General features: G+C 41.2%; 1 protein-coding gene across 1 annotated transcript in view; it reads right to left on the bottom strand.

Annotated features, from left to right (window-relative positions):
• Positions 1-7209: 7209 nt before the first annotated feature.
• The window catches only part of nudcd1 (NudC domain containing 1), a 41932-nt gene continuing 24288 nt past the window's right edge, over positions 7210-24853 (bottom strand). The window contains exons 7-10 of the mRNA XM_076105771.1: positions 22457-22601; positions 20197-20322; positions 10521-10680; positions 7210-7737 (exon numbers count right to left, since the gene is read on the bottom strand). Of these exons, the coding sequence (XP_075961886.1) occupies positions 7448-7737; positions 10521-10680; positions 20197-20322; positions 22457-22601 (721 nt within the window). The 3' untranslated portion in view covers positions 7210-7447. The remainder of the gene's footprint in view (positions 7738-10520; positions 10681-20196; positions 20323-22456; positions 22602-24853) is intronic.

Here is a 24853-nt window from a genome sequence, read left to right as displayed (position 1 = left end):
AAGATGAAGCTCTCGCTCTGAAACGGGAGGGTTCAGTCACCGCTGTATGTGGGAAAATGCGGCAGCTTCTGCTTAATGATTGTACCAATACTGTAAATGCCTTGAGTGTCAGTAGATTCATGCACTCGTGTGTGTTCCCTGTGTATTTAAAGTGATTGTTATTTATGGTAACTCCTCTGTTTGCCAAGAGAAGTTATCTGTATATTGTTAATGCCACTCCTGCTTTTGTTGTTGGGTTAATTAAAACATCATGAATAGGATTCTGTGATGAAGAGTTTGGAAGCTGCTACCTTGGACTTGCTTTTGTAGAATAATGTAATCCTGCGAGTATGTTTGATTGTCGTCTAGAAATTGCTAATTCGTGCATTTTATCTTCATGTTCCATAATAAAGTTGTTCTTGGAAGTGTTGTAGATGATCTTTTTTTCTTTTGTGTAAAGAAATGCACATTTGGGGGCGTGAATCTCTCTTTTCTATTAGAAATTAAACTGATGACATAAGCGTCCAAGATGTTTGATAAAAAATATTGCAATCAATTGTTCCTTCTGCTCATAACATCTCCTCACTCACCACCCACACTTGGCAGGATGCGCTTTAGTCAAAGAACAGGAGGGAGAAGATTAAAAAGGACAAGTTCCTGGAATCAAATGACTTTCTTGGACATTCAGTGGATCAAAAAAGAGTCCTAACAGCCATCAAGAGCCATACTTCTTTTGTTGAACTGGAGGGTAAAAGTGACTCAAAGACAAAGTAAGACTTTGTAAAAAAACATGTTCTTCTTCTTTCAATTAAATAAGTTAAATTCAACCCGATGCTGCTTCAGTATTCTCAACTTTTCAGCACAAGGAACCGAGTCTTCACCGCTCGTCAATGTCACACTTGGCCCCAGGCAGCCAATCAAATCACGCAAGAGGCGGGCTTTAACACTTTACCTCTTCCTTCTTGTTTTGATACCTGTCGATGAGGCGGGAACAGTGGGACAATGGCAAATGCAGATGAAAGGTTTTGACATTAGCAGTATTAAATCACGATGAACTCAATAGCACAACAACGGCGTGAGCTCGACATCTGCTTGAATCCATAAAAAAAAAAAAAAATAAATCACATTTGATGCCAGTTGTGTTCACATCCCCGCTCCACAGGCACAACCTGCTGAAGCAGAGTTTAGCTGGGAGGCTTGAGAAGATGTGGGTGAAACTCCAACTACTATGTATTGTGCAGTTTGCCTCAAGTTTGAAAGCAAGGCGGATACAATTGGGTGGTTTTCCAAAGATATAGTGAAGCATTTAGCAGCTAAAAAGGCCGATATCTCCCTCGGGAGTGGGTGGAGACCAAAACAGAGTGAATATTGGACTTAAATTCTTAAGCTGTCCAGAAACACAACTACAATCTGCTGGAATGAGTTACTAGGCGACTGTTTTCTAACACAAAGGTAATAAGTCAGTGTTGGGTTGACAGGTTGTTGCGGTGCCGCTCAATTGGCAAAAAAAATAAATAAAAAGATAATAAATGTCATTCTATATATACACTCATGGCTGTGAACACTACAATGTAGTGCTTTTATTATTTGTAGATTTATTTTTTCAACAGAGGCATCAAACCATATTCATGTAGTGTTTTAGTTGACTGACAGCTCCTTTGACCGAATTAAAGTGTCCTAATGTTTTGCATGTAAATGTGTCAAACCGCAGCTCCCATCCATCGCTTTAAATTAGACGTACCACGAACACTCATCGACATTCAAATGGAGACCCTTCCCACATTAACCCTCAGAGAATAAACACGGCACTACTCACCAATAAATGCAAATTCTACCGAGCGCCATCTGAACTCAGCCTGGGAGCAGTTTCAGTTAACTGCTAATTCACAGCTGTCGCCAGGTCTAAACTGCACGAGTGGAATTTCAAAAGGCTTCATGCGTTTTCTCTGGAGTGTGAATAATGCTTTGTTGCCAGCCCCCGAGATGTGTGGTCTGCTGTCGGCTCCAGATTCAGAGGTGAGAATGGCTATAAGACACCTCGGAGAACAGACAGACAGCCAGAGACACAAACCTTTAGTGAGTTCATTGAGGACACTGTTGGGGCTTCCTTTACTTTAACTTAACTTACCTTACCTTAACTTAACACACACACACACACACACACACAATAAAAGACACAGCTGTGCCACCAACACTGTTTGATTGTGATTGACAGGAGATTTCTGGCTGGCAATTGCAGAGCAGAAACACCACAGTAATCAATCAAAATCATAAAAACAAAAAACCTGCAGATTACCACTTTAAATGATGTTCATTTATGGCAGGCTACAATTAGCAGACGGTCTGCCGGCTGCAGCCCTTGATTTCGATGAATCACATCACTGCCCCTCTGGCAGTTAAACAACAGTGCACCCTCGCTGTGGTATGAAGTAGTCTGAACTTATCTAAATCAAGTGTCAAAAGAGAAGAGGTGCAAAGGTGGAAACTGATGGAGGGAGAGTGAAGTTGTAAGAGAAATAGAGTGCAAGAGGGCAAGGTGGATACAAAACGAGGGAGGGATGAGCAGAGAGGAACAGTTATTCAGATAGAAGCAGAGAGGCAGAGTTAAGACACTTTGTGGCTCATTAACTCTGAAATAAAAGTGTTTCAGCACAAAAAGAGAGAGGGATGTTCTGTGATAACGGGAGTGTAATGTTCGTTATGACAGACAGCAATAAAGACGAGGGGGGGGGGTAATTACAGTTCCACTGCAACACGAGAGCAGCCTCAGCTTCTATGAATAATTACATGTGGAAGAAAAGGTGAGTGGCTGTATAAAGAGGAGTCACTTTCCCCTCCTAAACCACAGTTCTTTTCATTTCATACGGCTAGAGCAGCGAAACACAACGCCGTAAAGCAGCCGTATCCTCGACTGAGGATTTATGATGCTGCGTATATTTCAAGGGTAAGACTGGAAATATTCTGTGTTGGTTCATTTGTTGGGAAAAAGACCAAAAACAATTAATTCATCCCACTACCAAGAAAGATGTGTGCTGTTATGTAGCACACTGTGTGACATGCCATCCTTCACTACCATGACTGTGGGAACTGGAGTTTATTTTGAGTCCATCATACTTTCACCCTCCTGTTGCCAAAAATACTCACCACAGCCCCAAACGTGGATTCATCCATAGACGAAGATATTCCATTGCAAACCTGGGGACTAAAAACTACAGTTCGCAGCGTTTTTAGCGAAATACTTTTCATTTTGAGAAGATGAAATCACGTATTTTGTAGCTTTGAAAGAGACGGAATATCACCAGCTTTATCCTCTAAAGCTGATATAATCAATATTTTTAAATTAGCAATGGATCAAAAGACAATGTGTAATGTGACAGGTCCTGCTAGAAGACAAACTGACAAATGAATAATACAATTCTTCAGAACCTACGTTTTAAAAAAACAACTTTTGTTTTCACTCCTCCAGTTTACTGCTTAAAGAAGTGGTTTGACATTTTGGTGAACATGCGTATTTGTCTGCTAGCTGAGACCTACCAGCACCTATAAAGCTCACTTTCTTACACACGTTTTATGTCGTTTGTTTGGCACAAACAGAAGAACGAAGTGTAAAAATGACACGTTGTGGTTATAGTCTTTGTACCACTGACTACTCTAAGCTAATATTAACCCCACAGTGGCATCAATCCTCTCATCTAATTCTCAACAAAAAAGCAAATAAACTCAAAATCCTGGGAAAATTAAACTCTTAAAAACTACATTGCTCCAATACACACCTCGTGTAAGTTGACAGTGAACTATAAATCTTCTGTAATCACTCTTAAACAATATATTATTTGAGTGAATTCAAACATTGGCAACATAAATCTGTCTGAAGGCTGTTTGAAAGCCTGTCTTATCTGCCTTGTTTCGAGAGTTTGCCACTTTCCACGGTGTCGTAACATTCACCGCCTGTGGAGAGACGGTATGCAGGTATACCATCCATAACACCTAATTACTCTCCCTCCATCTACCGCTCCCATCGGGGAGGATCTCTATTCATTACCGAAGAATGTGCAATCAACTCAGTAATGATTCGTCTCCACGATCCTCCGACTGGAGAACTGTGTGGGTTTGTCTGCTTTAATCGCTTAATCATTTAAAAAAAGGTGCCAATTACACCTGCAGAGAACAGCAGGTTCATCATGAGGAGGTGCGCTTTAATCACAAACCAATTTTCTTTTCTTTTCTTTTTTCCAAGGCCCCGGGACGCAGGGCTGGACTGCACAGAAAAAAACAGTCTGCTTCTTCAGCACCACTGACAGCGCCGTGGATTTAGAGGGGGGGGGGGGGGGTATTGCTGGGCTCGCTGGAGGGAAGAGACGCACGCGAGAACCACAACCAGGATTGACCGTCAGACCCTGCCGTCAAGTTAAATGAGAGGTTTTCTTTAGGGACTCTGGTGCTCGGAAACACTAGCGCTTTCGTCCACAGGGATTGCAAAGTAAATCAACACAAAATGAAAGTTCCTCCTAGTAACTTTAACTTAAAGAATGTTAAAGATGGCACACGCTGACAGACGCTATTGGGAAACATGGGTAAAGATAAAAGATGTTTACATAAACAACATCACCGTTTCATTAAGGAACACACCAATCACCTTTTTCTCTCCTGGTACTGATTCTGCAACTCACGGTCTTTGCTGATGCAGAGAACCAATCGGATACCAGCATATTCTTTTTTGTTTTTTTTCTAACCAAATTCCAATATCAGTACACCACACTGTGTATTTAGCCGATCGGGGGTGTTGGATCCCCATCAGTGGATCCCCATCAGAAACCAGGTTATGATTATCTACATGTTCCGACACAAAAACCCAGCAAGGCTGCTATTTAGTACAAACCTGCTCACACTCATGGCATCGTACTGTGGTGACTCCACACCAGCTCTTTGTGCTTTACAACCTAATCACTGAACGAATGCATTCCTACTACAACTGGATCAATACAAGGTGCTGCAGCAGAAGACCCTAGTGATATTTGGTAGGAAGCAATTAGTTGATAACAATATGAGAAGGAACTGATGCAGAGGGAGATATGTGGCCTGAAAGCCCAGCTGGATGAAGCCCTGGTTAAACATCTAGGAGCCACTCTTCATTCAGAGTTCCTGATTGTCGTGAAGAATGTACAAAAATATGAGTCGCAGCCATGGCAACGGGGAAGAATGACACAAATCTATTAACACTCCGTCCAAAAATTGGCATGCGAGGCGTCACGTGTCGCCTCAGCGTTTCCTTAACAGGAACCAAACCCAGGCCGCCCAGGCACTAGACCACCAGGGAGCCATGGCAACGGGGCCCTTGGTGCCAATGTATCTATATGGCTGCTATTGTTAAGCCTTCGGAGTCCTATTCTCTGCTCAGACAACACTTCCCTCTCTCGCTCTCTGCCAACAAACAGTCTGTACTGCAGAGAATACACAGTCTGCTCGGCAAACTGCTCGACCAGATATTTTCTGCAATGTACTTTAAAATAAGCAACAAGTGGGAGACATCTAACTGTAATAAACTCATTTATGAAACTAAATAAATTCAATTTAATCAACTTAATAAAGTTACTTTTTTATTTCATCAAATGTCACGTGACTCAGGTTACCTTTGCGAGCTGCATTAAGCCTCCTATCTTCCTTATCGGATTATGATTCATGCCTCAGTTACAGTATCTTATTCTGCATTACACGGCGTTATTGAAAACTCAAACGCGGGCGGTGAAACAGGAGCCGGCTGCACGTCGACGTCGTCCCAGGAAAGATGATTTTAATTTAGAGCCAGATCAGGTCTCCTGACCCTGCAGCCAATGAGACTCACTCTGAGGGATTGGCTGTCAATCTTGCAAACGCTCTTTTAATTAAGTCCTCAAAGAGCCGTCTTTCAAAAAGGCATGTGGTGTTGACCTGAAACCGGCAATACGGAGGTTTGAGGAAACGCAGGCGGCGAGCGTCTTCCATTACTCCGTTCTCCGTGGTCAGATGGCTCGATACTCTTGTTCTGTGTGTCCGAGTAAAGACAGAGGCCGTCCTCGGAGACGTGAGCGGTTCTGACAGGCCAGCTAGTCAAAGCAAGCGGTGGAGTCTAATTTAATTACGCAGCAATAATTAAATAAAAACAGAGAGTAAAAAGGATTTTCTTGAGCAATACAATGAGAGAGAAAGAAGAAAAGAGTGATTACAGAAACCCTCGGGGGGCCGAGGACACAAATGGCGGATCGTCTTCAGAAAATTGCCCGTCCCGATGAAGACAATTAATTGATCCACGGTTCCTTGGTTGTTCCAGTTCACGCAACACTGGCAATTTCAAGCTTGATCAATAAATTGGTCGGAGCAGTTTTTTACCAGACAGTGAACGCAGGTTGTTGCCTCCAGCCGCACATGAAAAGACACAGCTATGGATCTGTTTCTCCCTCTGGCGTGTTGAAGCCACTTGCCTTTTCCGAAATGTAATCCTGCGAAGACGCTCGTCCCCAGTCTTGTGTCTCTCTCGCCTTTGTCCTGGGTTGCAATCAAAGAACATATTTTTCTAAGAGCAGAAGTGGACCATCTTTTTTTCCAAAACTTTCCAAGTCCATTAGTGTCTCTCTTGAATCTTTTCCTATCTAGTCGATTGATTGGATGAGAACGTCACTGAAGAACAAGCGAGGCAGAGATGTTTGTGGACTGGGGGGTGGTGGGGGGGCGTTCTTCCCCTATCTGCCTCTAAAAAGTCACACGTACATTAGTTTAATATCACAGAGGATTAACGCATCAGACGTCCTCTACAGTGGAAACAACTACTCCAAGCATGTATGAGAAGTGCAGCATTTCACCTCCACCAAAAAGAAAAGCTATCAGACACGTTTGAATCTTTAGGCCTCCTGAGATTTTAGGCTCCAAGTCCGTCTGAGATTGAGGCTAATGAGCCGGGCGTGATGGGTGCAACATGTTTTATGGAAATTTATGGAAATGAATGTCTCATACTTTCACAGTGACGGTGGTAAAACGAGCCAAGGAGAGGGATTTCCTCGGCGAGTTGGAATTCACGGCGTTACACATAATAACACAGTAATAATGCAGTGAGCATTAACGGGGCACCACATATGTGACATTTAGATTTTTGAAACGTCCAGTTTCATCACATGAGATTCATTTGGCACTCGCTGAATTTAAGCACTCAAGGAAATGATGATTATTTACTCATAAGAATCATTTTCTTACCCTGGAAACATTCAGCTCTAGTTTATTACTATGATTTGTCTTTCAGAACACGAGTCTTTACTTTTTGGATCACACACATTTTGGAACACAGACGACTTGTAGGAGGTGAAAAAAAAACTTCATTACAGACAGCTCAAATGTACACATGACGAATTAAAAGAAATAAAAAAGATGTAGCAGACGACAGATCTTCAGTTCTCTGAGGGGGGGGGTGAACATTTAAAACTAACAAGAGTCCCAAAATCTAGTTATTGTTGACCTTTAGAACAAAGAGGTGGCCGGAGGTCAGGGCGTACAGCCTCTCGTTGGTCGCTCTGAAGCCCAGGATCGGCTTATCCGAGTCCAGGCTGGCCACCTGCTGCTTGGCGACCTGTCCCACCTGACGGCCCTGCTTCCGGTTGAAGAGGACGGTCTCCACCGGCGCCGGCTGTCGGTAGATGAAGGCCCGACGGAGACACTCGCCCAGCGTGGCGTAGGAGAAGTTCGGGGCGCAGGTCGCAAACTTTTTATCCCGTTTGGACGCCTGGACGTAGCCTGTGGAAGACAGGACGGTGAGATCAGAGACAGGCTCACACTCACACTGGTAAAGTAGTAATAGAGTAATAATGTAGTTCCTCTACAGCCGCCAGGGTTAAGAATCCAGATGGAGTAATCGTTTGTAGAAGAAATGTAGCGTTCTGGCCCGAATATTAAAACTACCCTGATTATATAACTGTAAAAACATCAAATAAAACATAAAAGGCATCAAGTGTAGCTGGTCTATCGGTCACAGACCTACTCTCTTGTTTGTTTCTGCAGTAAAGACGTCGTAGAGACACTTTCCACCTGGTTTCGCTCCTGAATTAATTTCCTCCACGGAACGAGAAGCGTCTGAAGCTCCAGTAGATTGAACTGGGCTTCCTAAACACCTTTAGAGCTGACTCACTCGGAAAGAGACATTTTAAAAAACGGTCATGAAGAAAGTTACTAGCAGCTCAACCATTAGGCTAAAAACAACCCATAATGTGTCTTTCCGTTTAAAAAAACACTGATGATGTGAACAATATGCAACATAAACTGTCTAGTTCTCGAATATATTCCAACCGCCACTTTTTCAAACATATTAACCAAAAAAATATATAAAATAATATATTGAATATCTTTCTGCAAATATGGTATTTTTTAAGAGTCTTGGTTGAGTGGCACCACGTTTTTTCCCCATGTGTGTCCACATGCTCCCAAGGGAATAAAAGATTGATCAGGTATGCGTACGATTAGTAAACAATGAATTTATTCCTTGTTGGGGTCTAAGGACTTGCTTAAGGACGCTGCCACTTAGATTTATCCTGCCAGTTTCAGGACTGAAGTTGGAATGGAACTGGATGAAGCTCCCAGTAAGAAACTAACTTCTGTAGCCTTTAGGGCCCCACAGCCCCGTCTCTGCGGTTTAGAGATGATTGTCTGTTTAAAACAGAAGGGATACCGTGCTGACAGAATCATTTCTCCTGTTTTTGGAGCACAGGGAAGAGAAGATTTGAAGTATTAAAAAGCTTAATAAAAAATAAAAAAAGGTCTTAAAGACACAGTGAAATGAAAAATACATTTCCCAGTTTTAATCCTGTGTCCATGTGTTAATTGCTCATTTTTTTTTATCTCTTGTTAAATACCAGAAATATGACCAACCCTGAACTGTTTACAAATAAGTCATCCAATCAAATGAGACTTGCTCACCACACCAGTAAAACTTCACCGTTTCTCAGAGCAAAATGGAGAAAGACCGGATGTGTGTTTGTACTGAAAAGAACTCCATCGATGTAACATATCAATACAGCAAAAACAATTAGCACTAAAACAATTAGATGATGATTCAATTAGTTGATGGAGAGAAACTGAATCAACAACAGTGTTGATAATTGATTCGTTTGCTGGTTCCAGTTCCTCAAACGTGAGGACTGGTAGATTATTCTATATCAGTGTAAAATCTGGGTTTTTGACCGAACGGGCAAAACCAGTAATTTGACGACCTCACCTCGGCTCTGGACAATCAAACCAATACAAATCACATTAAAACCAGCCACGCTGACATCGCCTTTTCAGTCCTTTTGTTCAGCTCTTCAGGTCAAGGTATGTAAAACTCAGTAGAGTGCACACAGCCTGCTCATCAAACCACTAGACCCCATGCCGCTGACCTGAGCTTTTGTTTGACGGAGGTCTCTGTCGCTGCTGGAAAAACGAATTATCTTTCGCTCTTAAAATCTAATTAGCTACTTCCTGTGTGCTGAGATTTTTCCATCTGGCACCAGGTTGTTTCGATAATAATACTGCTGCTCAACGTTGTCATTTAGCATGAAATGACTAGTTTTATAAAGTACTGTTGCCTGATGGAGCTTCGACCAGCTCGACCAATACCAAACTCATTATTACGCTACATAACCTTTTCTCTAAAAACATGTTTTATTCTGAAATACACCACCTGAGCATTATATACACAGACCTAACATTAGTTGCAACAGTGCAGACCATATATTTTCTATGCAAGAATATCCAAACTTGAGTGATCCACTAAATGATGATTCAATTTCACTTATGTGAAAACATATATTGCACCTCAACAAGCCTTGATCACTACCAAATACTACTATTCAGTGTCTTACTGTGATTTGTACGGTATGCACAACATTTTCTATTCTGCCAAATGTTTGATCAAACTTCACCGAGGTATTTGACAGCACACCTAAAGCCGGAGTGATGGAATACCTTTGCAAACATTTTAAACCTTTTAAGCATTTTGAATTTGAATAGACAAAAAATACACAATTTTGCACTAATGGTGTCATTGTGTTAATTTGAGACAAGGTGTGTGGTATTGCAGCTACTTATCGTGTGTATTAAAAATGTAGCTGTATAGCAAGTCAGACTATAGAAGATGACTGCACACGGATGCAAACACTGTAGGTTTAACATCAATATTTTGCCATTTTTTGAGGTAAGAAAAGCAGTGAATACGTTTCCTAAGTATATTGTGCTATGGTGAAAAGTACTTCTAATGTCAGCATGAATACACTAAGAGGGACCTTAACAAAGGTGACAAAACATAACATGGCTCACAGCTTAATTACATCTAGATCCACTGCAGCGAGACAACTGTTGTGACTTGTGACGTCCTCGCTTTTTTTGGGCTTCATCTTCTCAATGCCATACCATGTTTGTACCTCCTGAACATCGCACACGTTAGGTCTAAAAGGTATAATCTATACTTCGGGGTTGTTGCTGCAGATACAACGTAAAGATGCCTAAGTGGAGGCATCAGAAGAGGTGGTTTTAGTGGAAGCTCTTACCCAAGGCGTTGAACGTGGCGACGTGCTCCCACATGTCACTGGGTTGGTCGGGGCGAGGCTGCCACACTAGAGCGTCCACGTCGTGTCTGAGGCAGAAACACGGCATTGCAGAGGGGTCCACCTCCACGGTGAACAGGTACTGATGGCTGCCCAGATTCACCTGGAGACACACACAGTTTACAAATTAGTGACGATTTCTTCAATCACATGGTGTGAAGGATTGATGTTCTTATGTGACCTATTGTGTGACCGCACACAAATTGGTTTGCCATCCATTTTTATTTTCCTTCCTTTCATCCTTTCCCACCTTCTATATTTCCTTACTTACTTCTTTCCATCTTTCCTTGTTTGTTTGCTTCTTTCCTTTCTTTCTTCTTTTTCCCTTCCTTCCTTCTGTATTTTTTGTTTCCTTCCTTCCTTTAATTCTTTACTACCTTTCGTTCATTACTTTCTTCCTTCTGTCTTTGTTTCCTTCTTTCCCTTTTTTGTTTACTACCTTTTCTTCTTCATTTCTTTTTTCCTTCCTACTGTCTTTGTTTGTATCCTTCCTTCCTTCCTTTTCTCTTCACGACTTTGTCTTCTTCCTTCCTTCTTTCATTCTGTCTGTTTGTTTCCTTGCTTTATCCCTCCCTTCTTTCTTTTAATCTTTACTTCCTTAACCTTTGATACATTTTGTAAATACATTTAAATCTCCCTGTGAGTGACACCACATATTTTGCTCGTAGATTGACTAATAAAAAAATAACTAGTTAGTTTCTCTACATGTTTCATCCCACATGGTAACCAGTATGATTAAATGGAGAGATTGTGGTGACGGTTTGAGGCAGATGTTGAAATTCAGAGTGGATCATTATGTGTGAAAGAGTGTACTGAGTAGTTTGTGATAGCAGCCATAAAAGTCCATGTATTTGCCCAACATTCACTCCGCTCTGATGGATGTGCTTGACGTAATTGCACAGGTGTGGTTCCAAGCTATTCTTGTTCGACTCCAATTGTTTTGGAGAGAAACTGACCGGCGCTGTGACATAATCGCTCCTCGACATCTGACGGCTCTCACCGATCCCTCACTCGGAGTCAACCCACATCCTGTGAATACGACTGCCAAACGTGTCTCAGAGCCTGTCAGCCGGCGCCGTCCTCGACTCAATACACACTTGACAGGCATTGAAAATTCAGCATCAACCAGCACGTATTTTGCTGGTTGATGGTTGCGCGCAGTGACAAGCCTTTCTAGCAAGCAATCACTCCTCCACTCTAAAAACTCATTTTCGTGCCACTTTGATTTTGAACACGCGACAGACGTTCGCTCATGCTTTAGTCCGGCCTGCGTGTGTGAGAGAGTGGACTGACAGTAAACCGCCCGGGTCACGATTTGTGAGACATAAAAAGAAACCACACACAAAAAAAAAATAAAAATAAAAATACAAAGGAATAAAATCAGAAGATTGTATGCGTGGAGGGCAAAGTGTGTGTACTTCAATGATTCAATGACTCTCCGCACTAGGACATGCTAATCAATCAGCTATGGCAATCAACTTATGTAAGAATAATGTAAAAAACGGTCAGCCCTCCATGGAGCACAGCTCCCACATTGAGAGTTGTTTATTCTTGTTACACGTTACATGGAGGAGGGTCAAGACCTTGAGATCTAACATTTGCAACCACAGCAATACCATGTTACCAATTGTGTTTCATTTGTGCTCCTCAGAGCAACAATAAAAAAGAGACTCAACAGCAACACGCCCCTCAGGAAACAATCTCCCAGTTAATTGATTAGTCGATCAACACAAATGTAATTAGTTTGATTATCAATTAATCCTGATTTCAGCTTCTCAAACCTCAATATTAGTTGTTAAAAAATAAAAAGTCTTCTATGATAGTTAACTGAAACTTTGGCTTTTGGACTGTTGGTCAGACAAAAAAAAGGACAAAACAACAATTGGTTGCAGGTGTGGTGGAAAGTAGTTTAAATTAAAACGGTGATCTACCTCCATGGGGTCTTACTGTGCTGCACAAAACAATACCTACACTCACACTTGTTTCTCATGTGGGGGGGGGGGGGGGGGTTATAATGCATTGATTTAGTTACTTTACCCTGATGCTCAAACCCATTGGCTTTATATTTTCAGGTTGACATTCCAAATATTAAAAATAAATAAAAATCCTCCCCACGGAGCCGAAGCTGAAACGCTGAAAAGAAATGTCTGAAAGCCACATATACACAAAAACTAAACTCACCACGAGCGTCGCAATTCTTCGACAAGAAAAATCTAATTTCACACAAACGCATAAAAGCTCAATGACATTTTAAAACTAAATATTGTGTTATTTTATCCAACATTAAGTCAGAGTCAGAGCCCGGTTGATCCGTGATCCGTACAGATCACCGCGGGTTAACTACACAATGTAACGTTAACCATCACAGTGTGAAATATAGTTTTACTGACGATCATTATCCGCCAATATTCAGTAAAATATGTAATCAGGACATGATTTATTATTTTCTAGTTGCCGATCTCTGATTCATTTCATTGAAAACAACCATCCGTTGACAGGACGGGGACCACGGTTCCGTTCAGTTACATTATGATGCGTTCAGGCTCCGTTCAGGGAAAATGAGTACTGGGCAAAGGTAAATTATAACGTTATCATGATGTGTTCACTCATAAAATGTAGTTTTGGTGAGAAACTTGAACAAATCCAGATGTTTGAAGGAGATGTTTTCACAACAACATAAATATATATTAGAGATGATTTATGAGCTCTAAGCAGCTTATAACACATCATTAAAACTACTAACGACAAGATTTGTAAAGTTAAAGGACATTTAGAATTTTTTATGGTTTGCAGACAAAGCGATTAAAATGATTTTTAGGATGGAGCCGTGTAGACCAGCTGCTATAATCAAACATCAATGATGATCAGGGATGTTTTATTTTCTCCCTTTTCATTTGTGCTGATCCAATCCGTGACTCTGACCTGTGATAAGAACCGTGAGTGTAATGATCTACTTGACACACACAGTCTCCGATGTAATGAAAAGACACAATCGTATGGATGAGCTTTCATACCCTCAGAAAATCGAGTTACATCTCAGCCAATATCTAACACTGAAACATAACGTTTTCAGCTCTTACCCATCGATATTGATGCGAGAGTGGGTGTGGCTATGTACTCCAGTTATTGTTTGATACAAATATTTGAGAACTTTTGGCAGCAGACCTAACTCTCTGCCACATTAGCCAGATAAAAAAAAAAACTAGATGCTCAAACACACTTCTTTAGTTTTCCTTCTCCGACTCAAAAGACATTTAAAGCCAGTGACTGAGCATTGTTATTGAATGACTAATATAATGATCTACCTCTGCCTGGTCTGGGTCCTGGAAAATGGAAACTATTTCCTCTGATCTTCTGCTGCTTGCTAACGGTCACATTCTTAAAAATAAATAAATCCAATCATGAAGCCTTTACCTCATTCTTTTAGAGCGAACCTTTTCCCAACAGCCTCTTAAACACAAAGAGAATCAGAAGAATCAAAACCTCGATAAAACCTTAATCGGAGTCAAACAAGATGAACATAAAGAAACTTCTCTTCTGCTCTGCCGTTGTTTCTTTTACAAAGCCGTTGTTGAATGAGGAGGATTTCACTGCCAGCAGCGGAACAAAGCAGCGGATTAAACTCTCCGATTCAAGACTCTAACTTCATGCTAATTCCTGTGTTACCTGCGAAACCGAGATATGCTATTGAATAAAAGGAGCAGCTGGATTGGTCGGATTTGATGACCCGGCCACAGTGAGAACCCTCTCAGGTGTTTCCCCTGCGTACTGAAAGACTGTTAAATGTTTGTAATGCATCAGCATGGCAGAAACAGAATGGGGTGAACACATTTGCCATTTTAGCTCCTTCAAGCACACAGTTTGCTCGAGTCTATTGTAATATCTTTCTGTATAGTTACTTGATTTGCAATTAATATAGTACTGTAGTGTATCTCTTATACAAGTCCCCTTTTTAGAAAACATGTTTTATTTTGTGAGCTGAGACATTGTCTTAAATTGGCAGACGCCAACTATTTGGGTGGACAGTACGGACCGGTACGTGTGGACCACCTCCAGGGTACTGCCCAGGTGCCCTTGGGCAAGGCTCCCCATCACTCTAACGTCTCTACACAACAATGCATGTCTAGAAATCCTGTGTGTGCATGTGTGCAAAAGTAAAAAAACGTCCTCCAAGAGGAGCAATAAAGTTATCTTCTTTTTCAACCATATCCCATATACCAAATCAGTAGATGGGATTTCTCAGTTGTCATTAGGGATGGGAGAGCGATTAGTCGACTAAAAGGTTGCTACCATCGCTAGTCTCCACCAGAAATACTAGTATGTTAAACTGATTATTATTGTATTATGTCCAAATTTAAATTACATATTGACAAATGCTGTCTCGGCTGTCTCCCCTGATCTGAACTCATCAGCTGCAGCATACCGACTCAAACTAGCCAGCACGTATGTTACGTAATAAGGCTAGTGATCTAGTGAAGCGGGCAAACACCAGCTAGCTCAACGACTCAAAATTGCACGCTAGGATACCAATTGTATAAGCGACACCGAGACGTGATGGACACAGGCCCCTGTGGCAGAGGAGCCCGAGCCCGGAGCTCTGCAGCGGGACGCTATCGTCCCTCGATGCCGTTTCATCAAATATCACACCACACACTGGGTTTGTGAGGAGCATTGCTAACTGTGCTAATGGAGGCGATTTCAGCTGCATTTAAAATACGATTTGGTTGTTGAAAATTTTTTGGGACGATGTTTAATCTTGGAGATTAAATTGTGCTAAATTTTTGACAGTTTTCTGATCGTTTTATTACTTTTAGTTTAACTTCTTTTTAACCTTCAGGAAAATTAGACGTTAGGAACAACCCTATTTATCACACTAAATTCTATGGCCACGAGATGTGGTTAAAATCATCTGCTGAGAATTCTTTTGTCAAGATACTATACATTTTAGTGTTGTATGGGTTGCATGAGTGATGTGTGAAGTACTACAGTTGGACTCTTTATGGACAAATGCTCAGAATGAATTACCGGTCCTCAGTCTGAAGAAAGCTTCTGGTGGATGCTCTTTTCTTTTTGTCAGAGGGTTTATAGGCTTCATGTTTGGAGTGCAGGAAGTGAGAGGTTGGCACTAAAAGCAAATGTATCTGTAAACAGAGGCCAGATGTCTGTAATGACTGCTGAAATGCCAACTATCTGTCATCACCATTGCTTCCGTCATGTTCCTGTAAGGCTGCTGCTCACTCGCCTTCACAGCCAGAGGACCAATCGTTGTTTATTTAGCCTCCCTACTGCCCGAGACACTGAACAAATATCATTCAGGATAGTAGGTGATCATTGATACAAAATAAATTACTTTCCCTCGTCCCTTGATGTCTCTTGGATATCACATTTCATTCATGTCTCTCTCTTGAATCAAAAGGGAAGAAACCAGATTATTTCAAAGCATCATTCTGTACTTTAGAGAAAAAGCTGAGAAGTGTTCAGAGATGCCGCCCGGCTCTGCTGATTGGCTTGTGGAGTCACACCTGTCCTGGTCGACAGCGCCGACGCCATGAAAGAGACAAGCGTCACGTTATGTTTTTAATCTTCACACGTTAGAATTATTAGTGAAAGTCCGGCAGCACTTACTAGCGTTACTTTGAGCTAAAAGCTAACGGCAGCATGCTAACATGCTGACAATGACAACAGTGACATGCTGATTTTGAGCAGGTAATAATTACCATGATCATAGCTTATTGTGTTAGCATGCTAAAAACAACACTAGACACAAAGTACAGCAGAGGCTGATTGGAGTGTCATTAGTTTTGCATGTTTTTGGTCACAAGACAAAACGCAGAAAATTTACTTTGATTTAATTTAAGGATGCCAGATAAAAAGTCAGAGGATCACCAAAGTAAAGTTTTTTTGGGGGGGAGGGACTGTCTGCACCAAAGTTCAGTCAATTTATATTTTGAATTAAATGTAAATCTGCAAAGTAGCCTAACTAGTACCTAATATAGTCAAATAAAAGTAGTACAGTTAAAGTACAACCTTTCCCTCTGAGGTGTGGTGGAGTAGGAGTACAAAGTAGCATCAATTTTGAACGCTCTGTAAAGGCTACAAGCACCTCAATATTGTCCTTAGATGCAGTACTTGAGTAAATGTACTTAGTTGTACTCCGCCGCTGCTGAAACAAGAGTACTAAATCCTTTACAAGTCCACAACGTTCTTCATATGTCTAGCCTTTAAAATGTACACATATTTCTTCCAGGGGCCCGAGGTCCACCCGCTATTGTCTCACAAAACCCTGTGGGAAACACTGGCAACCCATTCAATAGTTATTGATAAGTCAGTCCGGACCAAAGTGACGGACCGCCATTTAGGTCCCTCGATTGACGCCGCTAGAGTGGCTGTAAATAGTTAAAGAAAGGGGCCCTAACACACATCATTTCAAGTAATACCTGCATTTTCTGCTTTTCAACATACAATATCTCTATTATTTGTGTTTCTATGGTGTTATCAGTGATTGTAGGAAACTGTACATTTTCAAAGTTTCCTAAATCTTGTTTTTGAAAGAAAGCGTCAAAGCCTGCACTAAATACAGTCACCAGATGTACAGATAGCCTCCGTTGTGAAAGGTGTTACAGATATGCCGAGCGGATATGATTCAGGCTCCTTCTAGGGAACGCACATAAAGAAAACATTCTCAGTCTTTTCCACCGCAATCAGAACCAAAGAGAGGCACATCTACAAAGGTGCCACAATTTCAAGCTGAAAGGCTCTATATAAAAAAATAGAAATAAAAGGTCAGCGCATGTCCTGGTGGGCAGACGAGCGACTGAAGCATTAAGGCTGATACAATGAGGGAGGGAAGAGGTGAATAGAAAAGGTAAGGCTCCCTGGGTGAGATACGGATACACACACACACACACACACACACACACACACACACACACACACACACACACACACACACACACACACACACACACACACACACACACACACACACACACACACACACACACACACACACACACACACACACACACACACACATCATTACAATCCACCGTATTTAAGGGCAGCAGCCTGCCTGGCTGCACTATTTGAAGAGTAAATGGAGGGAGAAACATTGTATTCACACAAGCCCTTCATCCCAGCCCGGGCAGAAACACTGCACCTTATATTCAATACACATTAGCCTTTCATTACAGACTGAAAGGGTTTATTTCTGACTGCTGTGAGAGTTTTCACCATTGGAGAATTGTTAACCGTAAATCATTTTATGCAACTGAAACAAGAGGAACTGAGAGAGGGGCATCAGTGATGGACATACACTAATATCCACAAATGAATAGAGCTTTTTCAAACTGCTACACATCTGCTTTGCCAAAAGAAAAGAAAAAAAACATTTGCTTTTGCTCATTCCAGGGTTTCTATGGTGTTAACACAGTAGCATAAGTATTCACAAACAAATGTCAAGTTGCGTAACTCATGAAACCCAATGCACACATACATGTGATCTGCATCTATAAATCTGCTCCTGGGCCTTTAATCGGCCGCTCGTATATCACACGGTTGCAGGGAACATGTGTCTCGTATAAAGTCAAGAGACTCATGAATCTAACGTGACTTGTATCTGTAAATGTAAACTGACTAGATTCTAGTCAGTAGAACATATGCGTTCACATGAGGGCTGGGTATCGTTTGAAAAAATGATGACGCCATTACAAAGGCTTGGACTGTTGCCATGGTTATCAGCATTCAAATCAGGACTCAAATGCATAGCTATTCTTTAGAATATATGCTTTATGCCAAAAACCTTGAATAGTATATGAAAAAAGTCAAAGTAATTCCACATTATTCATTATGCATCGACATTAATTATTAATCATTGTTAGTTATTCTCAGACAAATAGCTCCGTCTATTGTGTGTAGAGTGTGTGTGTGTGTGTGTGTGTAGAGTGTGTGTGTGTGTGCGCGCGCTGTCCCGGGTGCGGAGGACATCGATAGACATATTGTACTTATTTGATGTCACTTTCTCAGTAGGAATATGAGTGAAACACTAGATTTTAAAGTCAAAGGAACTATTAATCCATGTTTTCCTTATCAACCGTGAGCCTGTTTTCTCTAAACTAAAATAGATCACCTTGCGTTCAAGAAAGACTGCAACATGTGACGCTCGTTTGTCACCCTGGGACAAATAATGGAAGAGAAGGACAATTTGTTCAGACAAGTTATAAAATGACAAATAATACAAGGCTTCACTGTGCAGCATTCCAGATTGAATGCCCGCAAAGCTCCTTCATAGCACAGCTCCGACTGAAGGCTACTGCTGATAAAAACAAGTGTCTCATTCAACATGCGCCTCATTTCATAATGGAAAAGACAAGTCCTCTATCTGCTACCTTGAGAATATGTCCATTTCACAAAAACACACGAACGAACCCATTCTTAACTCAAACCAGACAACATCCTCTGTTGTTCTTCAGATAGTATGTTCTTTTTAACCGTGCTAGCAGTGTGAATCTAACGATGACCATGTCTGTTAGTCCATCCACCACTTTGGTCGAGACTGAAATATCTCAACAAATAAGGGACGGGTTCCCTTTTTTGATTTAGATATCCACGGTGTCCAGAGGATGCTGATCCAATGACTTTTCATCTAGCGCCACCATGAGGTTCACATTTGTGGTTTTGAGTAAAATGTCTATTGGACGGATTGCCATGAAATTTGGGACGGTGACTCATGTTCCCCTGAGGATGAACTATAAAAACATCTCTTCCCTGGTGATCCCTGAATTCTCTGGAGCCATCAGGTGGCAGGTCAGCATCTTAAATGTGAATTAGTGAATTTCCCCTTTGGGATCAATAAAGTATTATCTTATCTTGTCTGAAATACCTTTAAAATCCCCAAACAGCCTCAGCTGTACTTTGTGTTTAGTGGTAATTTAGTGTGTTTCTCAATGACTAATGCAGATGGCCAATGCATAATGCTGATATCACATTTTTTCTTCAAGCTAAGTTCCTGTGTCTTACTAGCCACCTGCAGATTAAAGTGTGACTTTTGTAGAGAACACTTGCGTCATCAGCCGGATGACAAACGACGACGAGACTTCATATAGGAAATCACTGCTCAACGTCAGTAAAGCCAAGAAAGGAGGTGAAGACACACCCGTCTACATCAATGGAGTTGCGGCGCAGCAAGGGAAGAGTTCTAAGCTCCTGGGAATCAGCATCACAAACAAACTGACATGGTCATCACACATAAGTCTGTATTTCTTGAGGAAACTTTAGAAGGTAAAAGTCCCTTAGCCAAGTTCCGTTGCGCAACCCTGTTGTACAGAGACGAGAAAACACAACCTTGAACCTTAAAGGGGACAAGGGGTCTGTTTCTTCTTTGCAGAGCTCTCTGGTCAAGTGGCTTGTTAAAAGGCACGGCCGAGCTGGCTTGCTCACCGGGGGCAGGGCTGAATAAGAACGTGCTCTTATAAAGGCGGTGAGCATCAGCCGACCGTCTACGTGAGAGGAATGAAGGTTGGAAGGAGCCGACAGAAATGAGTGAACATTTTCAATATGAAGGCTCGAAAGGATTGGAGCATTAAATTGTTTGCTGGTGAAGGAGAGAGACGATACTCACCACCTGAGTGGGCTTGAGTGATTCTCCGTCAAAGTGTGTGAGACTGGAGCCGTCTTCTGGGAACCCATCACAGTCCTCCAGCTCCTGAGAGTTACAAGGGGGCTTGTCCCCGTCGGGGTTGCCATTCTAGATAATAAAAGAGGAACAGGAAAACAAGACAAGAGGCCATGGTTACACTTGTTTTGCATTTATTAACATGTAAAAAGGCTCGATTTGCACTGAGGGCCTCGAGTGGACCCAGATGATACTAATGAAGGGTAAGGGCGAGACAGGATGTGGCTAAAATTGCAGTCGTACGTGAGACTGAGGGTGACTCAGGTGACCCGGGTGTGACGATGTTTACAAGACGTCAGACAGTGGAGGGCTCAGAGAAGCTGAAAGAATGGAAAGGACGAGAGGGATGAGATGCCGCAGAGGGGGGGGGGGGGGGGGGGGGGGGAATGCCAAAAGCTAGAAGAATGGACTGAAATAAGAACCGTCTGTGAGGTCACGAGAAAAAACAAACCCAAGCCGACGCTGTGCTTCACGAAAGAGGAATATTTCAAACACATTCTGCTGATTGATTTAGCAGCACCTATTTAACCAGACATTTATCAACAGGGCTGGGCGCTGTGACGATATATACTGTGGAGACTAAAGGTGCTGTACATCCTCTGAAAGCGCGACACCTGAAGACTAATTTGACATCAACACTGTGCGTCACGTTCTTCTCGTCATAAATATGAAAAAATAATGAATTAATGGATAAAAGTTAAACTATGAAAGTGTGTAAGGTAAGTATATATGTCGGCCATCCCATGCTCTATTATGTCTCATAAGTCGTCGCATCTATTTTTGGGTTGATACGATTTGTTTCACAGATTTGGTGCTAAATGAAATTTAGTGGCAGAAGTGTTTGAAGTAGCAGAAGACTAAATGAAGGAAGAGAGCCCAAAACAACCTGGAACATTACAAGTAGAAAGCTGTGCTTAGTCCTTCAACAATACGTTTTTGTACTGACATTTAGACTAAAGTCGTGACACATCAACATAACACTAATATGATCTGCCAACATCATCGCAGCCTCAGTTTGTGATAAGGTTTTACAGAAGGACGCGCACTTCTTGAATCTTTACTTAAATGTTATGTATTAAGATGTGTTTTGATTGGAGCCTCTACGATTAGTCGATCAATCAATTAGTTGATTAATAGAAAAATGAATCGGCAGCTGTTCTGACAGTCGATTCTTTGTAGAAGTTATTTTCCAAGCATCCAAGAAACCATTTTTTTTACCACTGGAGAATTGATAGAAATGCTCAAAAAACTCTCCAAAATATCACAATAAGACACCGAGACCTTGAGGAACACCAAAGAACAATTCATGCTGTGATTTGGTTTTAAAAACTTTTGACATTTCTGCGAGAAATGCCTTTTTTAGGCGATTGGACGGCGAGTGCTTTTTAAAATAGGGGGAAATAACACGTTTATACTGCATGCAAAAAACTGCTTGGTTTTTGCATGCAGTATAAAGTTTTGGACTATATCACAATACATATTGATATTAAATAGAGTATGTATAGTAGAATTTGTGGATTTTATTCATAACTGAATTTGATAACGCTTTGTATTATTAAGGATGCGCAATTTCAGAATCATTTCTTCAAAAAATGTCCAAGAATGAAATAAATGTATACTAATCATAAAAAAAGAAGTTTCAGGTGAGCTGAAGATGCAAAGTTTAAAATGTATCAACAAGCAAGCCCATTAATAAGAATGAATATGGTTACCAATAATAGATGGATAGCTAATTAATATATATTTGGGTTTAAATTAAACAGTTCTTTGGAAGACATTCCTCTATAATACATCAAATTACATTCATGAAACGTATCGGATTTAAATTACAAACCTGTAAAATAAAGCTTTATGCAAAATTTGATAGTTGCTATTAAATTATAGATTTAGGGAAAACATGACTTTCAATTTCACTCAAATACTCAACTAAAAATGTAAAAAAGAAAACGTCTAGTCTCTTTTGTTTTGTCTTTCAGTCTCCACAGAAATAATTATAACTTTCCATCATCTGTCACGATAAATGTGTTTATCAGAGAATCAACAGAATGCCATAAAGATGGGAAAGCCAATCCCTGCTCCCCAGTAAAGTTTGGGGTATATTTTAATGCATGGGCGGCAACTTTAGCGTAGTATTTACTTTAATGACGGCACAGATAAAAGAGAACGTCCATAACATGTAGCATGTGAGTTACCAGCATGAGCCTACCAAGTCTTCAGAGGTGAGGAACGTCAGTCTCTCGTGGATGAGGGCAGCCTGCTCGTCGCTCACCACGTACTCCCCTCTCTTGTCCCCCGTCACCAGCTCCGACCACAGCGGCCCCTCACTGCGCTTCTGCAGGGTCACCTCCAGGCTGAGGACACATTCACATGAGCACCAACACAAATAAAAACATGCCCCTTCTCATTCAAAGGGCTGCCGATCAATGAGTCATACATATGTAAATGATGAAGCTGAAGTTTGCCAGACGTAAAGCGCCGGAAAGCTCACGTACTGATTTGCCAAAAGCTTTTGTAACTTCAACACTTTGAGAAATTGCCTGAGAGCATGATTCTTATGAACCACAGAGCTAACGGCGTACGTGGAATGAGAATGATGCAATCAACCAGTAAACAACCAATCAGGAGCCGTCTAGTGGGCGAAAACGCAGCTTTGATGAGAAAAGTGTCAGAGGAGAACTTGAGGAGTTATTCAGGCTGACAGGTCTGTGGCCAATCCTCAGTGGCAAGTGAGACGTGTTTAAAGTAGCAGAAGACTACATCGAGGAAGAGAGTCCAAGAAAACCGGATTCTTTGTAGAAGTTATTGTGATAGTTCTAGGTTCGAAAAATGTGAAAACTTGCTGCTTTTCAATCAAAACATTTTGGGTTTTGGACAGTTCAGACATTTAATGAGTCACATTGAGCTCAAGGATGTTGTGATTGGACCAAACAACGAGTTAATTGTCAGATTACGCCTTTATGAAAATATTTTTGCCAAAGATTGAATTTGTTTTTTAAAATCACATTAATTGTCACAGATGTCCTTTACATTTTCCTGTAAGGTATAAAAATCAAATAAATGCAGCCATCAATCCCTGTTTCTACGTGGCTAATTTTGACAAGTGGCTCTCAGTTACATTATTTGCTGTCGACACAAACATTTCAGATGAAACGCTGCTCATCGGTTGCAGCTGTGGAGTCGGTATAATGTTATTATGTCTTTCTACACTTGAAATCTATACACTTGGCTAAACACGAGGACACGTGAGCCAGTTCATTAATTCTAAATGATGGTAATGAAGATCCGTCTTTATGGGTTCGAGCCATATAATGAATGAATTAGAATTCATTTTCTTTTCCGTCTTGTTTTCACATGATACGTTTGCATATGTGCGTTCTCCCCCGAAATATTTAATCTCACATCTCCCTTTGTTGGTCACAGGTTGTGAGTACATTCAGTAATAGTGCACCATTTGCTGTTTGCCATGAAGCAAGGAGAGCATAATGAACTACTGTGTGTGTTCTGGTACTGAATGTGTCGTGTATAATGTCTCCAATGCATTATGGTCCGCTGAATGTACCGTTGGAACTGCATCACAGTACAGCACATGTGCAAACTATTAGAAGTGTGAAGTGACAAAAATCAGAACACTAAGTAATAATTAATTAAATCTATTCAAGTTAACTGTATCATCTAGCCTGATAATGATTTTGAAATAACTAACTTTTCCTTTATGGTTTATGCATGTTTGTTTTTTTCATGTCTTATATTTTGTCTTCCATCTCCCTCTTTCATCTTCCTATAAAGCAACTTTTGTTTTGAAAAGTGCTATTAAAATTAAGTTTATCTCCGCTGGGCACAGAAGTCCAGATAAGACTCTGAAATCCCCAAACACGCCATGTGAAAGCACTGGCACTCTATTGTAGCTAAACATGTGTTCAAATGAAAGCGTTCATCCTGTTGCTCCTTCTTGTGCTTCACGTTGGACTCAAAACGGTCCAGGAACGCGACGGTGTTCAGGAACTAGTTTTCATCAGACCTGGATCTGGTATTAAATCCTTGATCAGATTTAGTTTGGTCCAGCTTTCAGCATTTGCAGGTAATCAAGCTATAAATAGCGCAAACGAAGGTTACGAGTTTGTTAACCTGGTTACAAGCTTAACTTCACGGATGGTAATCTCCAATCATCAGCATTGAGGGAATCTTTAAGGGGATCTTTAAGGCGTAACAAAAGGCAACCTGCTACTTGAACAGGACACGTTGCTCACACGTTGCAGCCTCTATCTAAGAATACCAACACAGACCCTCAAATGCAATCATTTATAATCTGATGTGCTGCTGCACGTTTTGAAACCGGGTCTGTATTTGGGCAAACAGTGACAAGATATGGACGAGACACACAGGGCAACTTCTTAATTCAGCTCCCTACAAAAGAGAGCAGGATGGGGAACAGCCGTCTGTCTACAGAGAGAATAAGCCATTAGTATGGAAAAACATGCACAATACAATCAAGGAAACAAATCAAACCCTCTATTCCATATTGGCTACCATAATGTCCTTTGTGCGTCGATGTAGAAACAAACAGCCAGTGTGAATGTGTGATTTTCTGAATTATTCACAGCTT

This window comes from Anarhichas minor, unplaced genomic scaffold (genome assembly GCF_050575085.1).
Source record: "Anarhichas minor isolate MPS153535 unplaced genomic scaffold, ASM5057508v1 ptg000033l, whole genome shotgun sequence".
NCBI lineage: Eukaryota > Metazoa > Chordata > Actinopteri > Perciformes > Anarhichadidae > Anarhichas > Anarhichas minor.
This window is presented reverse-complemented; position numbering and strand designations above follow the sequence as displayed.